The sequence below is a fragment of the Myotis davidii genome, unplaced genomic scaffold (genome assembly GCF_000327345.1).
Source record: "Myotis davidii unplaced genomic scaffold, ASM32734v1 scaffold524, whole genome shotgun sequence".
Taxonomy (NCBI): Eukaryota; Metazoa; Chordata; class Mammalia; order Chiroptera; family Vespertilionidae; genus Myotis; species Myotis davidii.
In genome coordinates this window covers 2,722,504-2,731,106 of record NW_006299263.1, presented here as the reverse complement: position 1 = coordinate 2,731,106, position 8,603 = coordinate 2,722,504, and the positions used below count along the sequence as shown (strand labels likewise).

The following is an 8,603-nucleotide window of genomic DNA, read 5'->3' as shown; positions in this document are numbered from 1 at the left end:
CCTTGTTGTTTATTTCTGGAATTTTCCACGTAATATTTTTGGACCACAGAAAACTGAAACTACAGAAAGTGAAAGCGCAGATAAGGAGGGACTGCAGTAGCCCTGCCCAAGGAGGAAGAGGCCCGGCAGGAAGACTCCCAGCGCAGATCTGGCTTCTTCACCAGCTGCCTGCTTTCCTGCGGCTTATGTTCTCAGCTCTCCGAGCAGAGTGAAGGGCTCTGACTAGGACAGAAAGCACACAGCTCTGACGCCCTGACCTCTGGCTTACCCAAGATTACCCAAGAACACCTCCTGAGAACACCGAGCAAAACAATGATGTCAGCAAGCTGACAGAAACCTGTGCCTGCAAGGATAGCCCCCACCTTCAACAGGCCTCACCCCAAAACCAAGCAAACCCACTGTAGGGGTGAAAAAGGTCTAGAGCCTCCTACAGCAGTGGTTCTCAACCTTCCTAACGCCGCGACCCTTTAATACAGTTCCTCATGTTGTGGTGACCCCAACCATAAAATTATTTTCGTTGCTACTTCATCTGTGTAATGTTGACACTGTTATGAATCTAATGTAAATATCTGATATGCAGGATGGTCTTAGGCAACCCCTGTGAAAGGGTCTTTTGACCCCTCTGGCAGGAAGCAGAGGATGGCCCCGCGATGAATTAATTGTGTGATCTCCAGCAAGATGAGAGACACCAGGTGAGGTCACTATCCCGGCTCCAACGCTACAGTTCCTCATGTTGTGACCCAACCATAAAATTATTTTCGTTGCTACTTCATAACTGTAATGTTGACACTGTTATGAATCTAATGTAAATATCTGATATGCAGGATGGTCTTAGGCAACCCCTGTGAAAGGGTCTTTTGACCCCTCTGGCAGGAAGCAGAGGATGGCCCCGCGATGCGAATTAATTGTGATCTCCAGCAAGATGAGAGACACCAGGTGAGGTCACTATCCCGGCTCCAACGCCTTGCTCATGAGTCTGACAGACTCTGCGTTCTTGCAGAGAGGAGCCACGTCTTATACAGCTCCCCCAGTCCTTGGACACAGCCAGCTCTGGGTCCTGTTTGCTCAGTGCCTTCTGTGTGAGTGAGTGAGTGAGTGAGTGAGTGAGTGAATGGCTAGACCCAGACCGGCATTCTGCTCTCCCGTACGCCACTCCTGAGGTCTGAGCCTCGGACTCAGGAAGGCCGGAGTCATTTGCTATGTCACCTCTATAGTCCTGCCCACCAAAGTGCAAGTGGAGATGAGCGGGGGAGGGTGTAGTGAGTGGTTAGAAGGTCAGCAGGGGACTTTTGAAAGTGAGGAACAGGGCGGTAATTCAAACAGCAACAGACTGAGGGCAGGGAGGGAGGACTCAGAACCATGGTCCTCACCCTTTGAGGTTGGCAGTTAGATCTTTGAAAGCCTGGATTTCATGGTGCTGTTTGTGTTCACTGTAACTCTTGTCCTTTTGTGCTCATCTGTAGTTTGTAAAGTCCTTTACAGATGCCCACCGAGGTACATTAAAGGAACCCGTGCCTGGCTGCCAGAGAGACCCCCAAGGGCAGGTGAGGCTGGGTCAGAGCTGGGCCACAGGCTCCGCCCTCAGTCTCCCCTAAGACTCTAGGGGCCCAGGCACCTTCCTCTCCAGGAAGCTGTCCCGACTGAGCCCCTGTTCTAACTGCATAAATCTGGAGCCTGGGGAGGAGGCCTGAGGAGCCTCAGCTTCCAAAGCAGCCCCTTCTTACCTTGATCCGGGTGTGTGTCGGGAGGTGCAGGAGCCAGGTGGTTAAACAGGACCTGGAGCAGAAACACATGCCCTCTGTGTTAGTTCAAGGCCCATGGCTGGGCAGGGCCTGCAGGGTGGTGGGTGAGGCTGCTGTGAGTGTGGGAGCTGTCCTGTTGGCACAGGAGTTTGCACAGGTACCAGTGCCATCTCGAATAAGCCCGGGATCACCTGCCATCTTTGCCCGGACCTTATATACATTTAGAGGAGGGGTATGTAGGGATGCCCAACTTTGCAAGAGGCAGCTGTGGAATGGATGTGGTGGTGGGGGGGAGGAGGGGGACACCCCATCACCTGGCTTAAAATCCTGCCTCTGCCATTAAATTATGAATTTTCTTAAGAAAAATTATTTTTAAAATGTATCTCTCTCATCATTGATGTTTCTATCTCTCCATCTCCCTTTCTCTCTGATACCAATAAAAATATATTTAAAAAATGTATTTCCTTAAAACTTAACTAATATATTCCTACGTATATACCCTGTAGAGAAACTTTTGCATATGTGCACTAGGAAACATGTGCAACATTGCTCCCCAGCAGAAACACATAATAATAATAATAATAATAATAATAATAATTACATGACCAATGACCAAAGAATAGATACATTGGGGCATATGCATGCAATCAATACTACACAGCTGTGGCAGCTAAGAAGCTATAGCTACATGCATCCACATGGATGATGCTCCCAATGAAAAACACAGATCTGAAACCCATATCTCAGAAGAATCCTTGCTGTTGGTCTCATTTGATTTAAAGTTCACAACATGCAAAATTAAATTAAATAGTGTTTAGGAACATATGCATATAGGATGCTACAGAAGAAGCAAAGCTAAGGAGTAAGCACATCAGAATAGTGGGGCCTGGGGCGAGGGGGACAGACTGGGGGACAGCAGAGGCCTTCCGTGTGATGGGTCACTTTCTAATTCTGAGGATGGGAGGGGCTGCACTAAGTGTTCATTTTATTCTCCTGCCTGCAACCTGTAATCAATAATCTTTTTTTTTTTTGGTATTTATTAAACACAAATTTGAAGCATCAGTTTGTAAAATGGTATGTATAGTATTATGGTTCCACTGAAAATATAAGCACATAAATAACACACAAGAAAGGAGTCTGAGGTGAGAGCATGTGCTGGGGGGTTGGAACGGCTGGGGAGAGGTCAATGGGGGGAAAAGGAGACGTATGTAATACTCTAAACCAGTGAATGCGAACCTTTTGAGCTCGGCGTGTCAGCACTTTGAAAAACCCTAACTTAACTCTGGTGCCGTGTCACATATAGAAATATTTTGATATTTGCAACCATAGTAAAACAAAGACTTATATTTTTGATATTTATTTTATATATTTAAATGCCATTTAACAAAGAAAAATTAACCAAAAAAAATGAGTTCACGTATCACCTGTGACACGCATGTCATAGGTTCGCCATCACTGCTCTAAACAATAAAGAATTAAGAAAAGGTCTGGAGGCAGGACCTCTGCAATGCTAACTCTGGTATCATTGGCTAGTGGGATAATGAATACTTATAATTTTTTTCATAATTTATATGTATTATGTGACTTTTTAAAAGTTAAAAATATTACAGGCTCTACTACTTATTAGCATTTAACTCTGAAGAAGTTATTGAATCTCAGTCCTATTGAGTAATTTCTCAGTCGGATAAATCAATAATTAATCGATGGCCCTTTGATCATTCATTTATTCAACAAACATTTCATTGTTACATGCCAAGCCCTGCACTAAGTTGGGACACTGATAAGATGCCTGGTTTATCTAAGAAATGGGAATAGCAGTCACCACTCCCATTAGGTCACAGTTGGGATGAAGTGATGACTAGTTGGATGTGCCTGGCGGGGGGTAGAGAGAGAGCAGGAAAGAGGAGTCCAGGCATGACTTCCAATTGCCCCAAATCAAAAGGGGGTAGGTGGCCAGATGGGGGGACACACAGCCATCTAAAAATGCATCTTTAGGAACCAGTAGCATGAAAGGGAGCTAACTACTTTGTAAACAAACCAGAACTTTGAGACAGGCTCCATGAACACTCGAGGGCCTGTGGGGGAGGTGAGTAGAAGCACCCTCCCGTCTTAGGTTGCCTCGTCCCAGGGGAGTGAGCTCTTTGGAATGCTGGCACACCAGGAAGGGGACAATGATCCAGGAGCTTCTGGATAGAGTTGAGAGCAGCAGATATTGCTAAATGCCCTAGACCAGTGATGGCGAACCTATGACACACGTGCCAGAGGTGACACATGAACTCATTTTTTTGGTTGATTTTTCTTTGTTAAATGACATTTAAATATATAAGATAAATATCAAAAATATAAGTCTTTGTTTTACTATGGTTGCAAATATCAAAAAATTTCTATATGTGACACAGCACCAGAGTTAAGTTAGGGTTTTTCAAAATGCTGACACGCCGAGCTCAAAAGGTTCGCCATCACTGGTTTAGACTCTCCCCCACCACACCCTTTCCTCTGCTCACCTCTTTGATTTTCCTTTCTCTTCAGGGCTGCCCTTGCCCAATGAAAACTGGCTAAGAATTCTTGGGGGTGAACCATGCACAGTTCTGTGCTAAAGGTAATACATGATAGCACTGCATACTTGTATCTACAATGGTGTATTGTTACATCCCCATCAGAAAGGCACTTTTATTCTATCCACTTTACAGGTGGGGAAACTGAGTCTAAAGGGAGTTCAGAAACCTGCTTCAAAGGTACAGCTAACAGATTTAAATTCCAGCCATCTGGCGGTTAAATATTTTACAATCTGTAACAACAATATGAACTCAGGTGGCACTGGAGTTGGGGGTCCCTATTTGTGGGAGCCCTGGGTTATCAAGAGAGGGCACTGGGACTTGCTGGAGACTAGGAGCAGCCCCCAGGGAGCCACACGTGCTCTGTGCTCTCCCTCCTCCTCGTCCCCCTCCAGCTGGGAGAAGCGATCACTCACCAGGGGTGGCAGTGGCGGGGGCTCTCTGCTGTGGGTGCTGGCCTTCATGGGGCTCCACTGGCCCTTACTCTTCTCCTTGACCTGCTTTTTGCTGCTCACCACTCCCATCCTGTCGGAGAACACACAGCAGACTGGTGATGTGAGCAGGTCTTAGCCTCCAAACGGAAGAGCTCCCCTAAACTCCTTCCCGGTGGCCAATTAGAGAGGTGGGGTGGACGTGGGGGATGGTGAAGGTCAAAGTCAGACATGAAGTTAGAATGGGGTTGGTGGGTTAAGCTTGCATCCATCTTTTTTCCCCAGAGCAGGGAGAAGTAGCCCAGAGAGGAGAAATGACTGGACTGGGGACACAGAGATTATAAACTCCTAGAGTGGACTCCACCCCTCATCCCACCTCCCCAGGGTAGGAGTCTTGGCATCTGGAAAGAGTCTGACCAATGTGTCCAGTGGTCTGGGTCTTAGTTGTCACCTGCCACTGCCTGCATCACCCGGGAAAGTCACACTTCCTCTCTTGACCCGTTAGGGCGTGTCAGGTCCTTGCCAACTCAGATATTCAGGTCAGACTTCATAAATTTAGGCCACACAGATAGCACAGGCGTCTAAGGCCAATTGCAGCTTCTTCAGGAATATTGGGGAATCACAGGATGACAGATGTGGGGAACACCCTAGTCAGTGATAGCGAACCTATGACACGCGTGTCAGAGGTGACATGCGAACTCATTTTTTTGGTTGATTTTTCTTTGTTAAATGGCATTTAAATATATAAAACAAATATCAAAATATACATCTTTGTTTTACTATGATTGCAAATATCAAAAAATTTCTATATGTGACACGGCACCAGAGTTAAGTTAGGGTTTTTCAAAACGCTGACATGCTGAGCTCAAAAGGTTTGCCATCACTGCCTAGATTCTGGCCACTCTAACCACCACCCTCATTCCAGGGGCTGCTGTTTAGGGAGGGCTTACTCTGGACCAGGAATGTCACAAGCCCTATCTCATATCCCACGTTCAACTCTCTAAACAAGTGTAAGCAGGTGTTAGTACCATCCCAGCACTATCCCAGCCAGGACTGTGGTTTAAGGCATTAAATATCTGTTTCATGATCAAACAACTAATCAATACAGAGCAACTCTGAAGCCTGGCTGACCCCAGACCACCACACTCCTCCTCACACCTGGGTCCTCCCAAGACCCAGACATCGATAGAGGAAGGGACCTTGAGTCCTGACAAGCCATGTGGTCCCTGTAGACTCCTGATTGCCTTTGGATGTCTGCACCATATTTCATATATTGTGAGATACACCTTCTTTATATTTCAGTATCTCTGAAAATGGAATATGTTTTACAATTGATGATGGCTCATATTATAATTAGCAGCATATTTTTTTCTCTTTCGGTGATACATAAAATAACTGCTAGTCTTCTAAGTAATGGTGTCTTAGATTCAATGAAACATGGTAATGTGTTGCTATTTTTCCGGAGAGTTAAAGGTACTAGTACATGCCTCATAGTATTTCTCCTTAAACTCAACTTAAAAAAAGAAAAGACTATAATAATTTTGAATATAGAACAGAGAGCCACAAATAATCCATACTATTTTTGAGTGTGCTTTGCCTACAGAACATATAATACTGTACATTTGTAAAAAAAATAACACTTTCTGTATTTAAGTAGTTACTTTGTGTCAGTTCAGATCAACTTTAACATCAGACAAAATATGGTGCAAAGTTACAGGTCAACATTTTAGTTTTCAGAGATACTGGGGTATCAGAATTTTGGATAAGGGATCATGGGTTTATATTAGGAATAGCTACTAAATTTTATAAGGTGTCTACTTAGTGTCTATTAATATGACAGTCTTTTTAAAACTTGTTGATGTAATGAATTATGTTGACACATTTTCTGTTATAAAAGCATCCTTGTATTTTGGAGTAGAAGCTGTTGGTTACTGTACATTAGTGGTTTTGACACATGGATGGATAGGTTTTGTAAATATTTTATTTCAAATGAGAATCTCTATTCCCAAGTGGGATTTGTCTGTGAGGTGTTAGAACATTAAGATGATGCTGGCTTCATAACTTCATAACATATACCAAGGAGCCTTCCGTCTTTTTGCCTTTGGTTTTGAATAGTAATAATAACTTGGGACTATCTGTTCTTTAAAGGCTAGATAGAATTTCTCGGGCCCTTTTAAATAGTAGGCCATTAAATACTTTTTAAATTTCTTCTTCAGAAATTTATCTTTCAGACACACACTGATTTTATCTGTTCCCATTTCTCCCCTCCTTGCACCATTTGGATGTCTTATGTGATTTATAGAAGATATTTGATTTCCTCCACATTTTCCAATTTGTTTCCAAAACTTCTACATAGCATTGTCTTATAATTATTTCAATCTGTTTTGTTTCGTGATTATGGCATCTTTCTTATTCTTAATATAAATTAATAAAATTATAGTTTTCAATTGGATAAAACTGTAATTTTTAAACCTAACTTTTAAAATGATGAAAAAGAAGACTAATCAAAACAGCATGAAATTGGAATAAGAATAGACAGATACTCAGCGGAGCAGAGCAATGAGATGCAAACAGATTCCAGTCCATACGGGAACTGTAAACGGTGGCACTTTAATTCAGTGGAGAATTGAGGGTTTGCTTTAATAAATGGAATTGGGACAATGGCTATCTACCTAGAAAAGTACAATTGGACCCCTACCTTAAACCCCACATTAAAAGATAAATTGCAGGTGTATTAAAGAAGAACATAAAAAGCAAAATTATTTGGAAGAAAATTTAGGAAGCATTTCATTGAACCAGAGTTTGGAGATAAGAATTGACAGAGATAGAATAGGCAGAAGCTGAGAGGACACAAAGAAGTCATAACAAAAAGATAAATTCACTAACATGAAAGGCATTACATGGTAAAGTAAACCATCATGAAGTCAGCAGATAAGCAATAGATTGGGGGAAAGTTTTGCAAAGCACACAGCGGATAAATGCATATTTACAGTATACACAGAGCTCATGAACATTGACAAGAAGTATGGGTCTAGCATACAACACACTCAATACAAAAAATACATGATTATAAATAGGCAATTCACCCAACACAAATCCAAATAGCTAAATAGACATGGAAAAAAATGTTAAAATTACTTACTGATGGGGAAAATGAAAATTAAGATAATAAAATATCAAATTACAGGAATAAACTGGGGAAAAATGAAAAGAATAATAATACCAATTGTTGATAGTAAAGCAAGGGATAATTGTGTTTTCCTACATTTCTGGTACAAAAGTATTTATTAAAGTTATTGTCATTTCATGTTCTTCCCACTCCATGAAACCTCAGGAGGTCTGGGACCCTTGTTGAATTCTAATTGCTAAAACAGTGCTTGGCATTGTGTAAGAGCTTAATAAATATTTACTGAACAAATAAAATATGAAATATTACCAACCTTTTACAAGCAATCAGTCAAGTTCCATTAAAATTAAAAATTATACATACCCTTTGATTTATAATCCCACTTTATGAAACTCTCACAGACTAATAAAGCATCATTATATAGAAATATATGAAATATCAAAACGTTAATTTCAGTGAAAGTCAAAGCAGCAAAACACAAAAACAAGCTTTGTAATTGATCACCATTTGGAGAATTGTGAATAAATCCACACTCTAAAAGTCCCTAAAATATTACACAACTACTTTAAAAAATGTGCTAGGTCTTTACCAGTGAGGCTAAGAGGATTTTTTACAACACGCCGTTACATGAGAAAAGCAGGAGGCGAAGTATGTGACCTTATGCCATATTTAGAAATTCCGAAGAGTGAGAAAAACAGGCATGCGTGTGTGTCTTTACCAGTATGTTATGTGAAGAGAGGTTTGGGAG

At 42.0% G+C, this 8,603-nt stretch overlaps 1 protein-coding gene across 1 annotated transcript in view; it reads right to left on the bottom strand.

Moving 5' to 3' along the window:
* The window catches only part of BLK (BLK proto-oncogene, Src family tyrosine kinase), a 54,882-nt gene that overhangs the window by 17,352 nt on the left and 28,927 nt on the right, over positions 1 to 8,603 (bottom strand). The window contains exons 2-3 of the mRNA XM_006774781.2: positions 4,714 to 4,822; positions 1,725 to 1,776 (exon numbers count right to left, since the gene is read on the bottom strand). Of these exons, the coding sequence (XP_006774844.1) occupies positions 1,725 to 1,776; positions 4,714 to 4,821 (160 nt within the window). The 5' untranslated portion in view covers position 4,822. The remainder of the gene's footprint in view (positions 1 to 1,724; positions 1,777 to 4,713; positions 4,823 to 8,603) is intronic.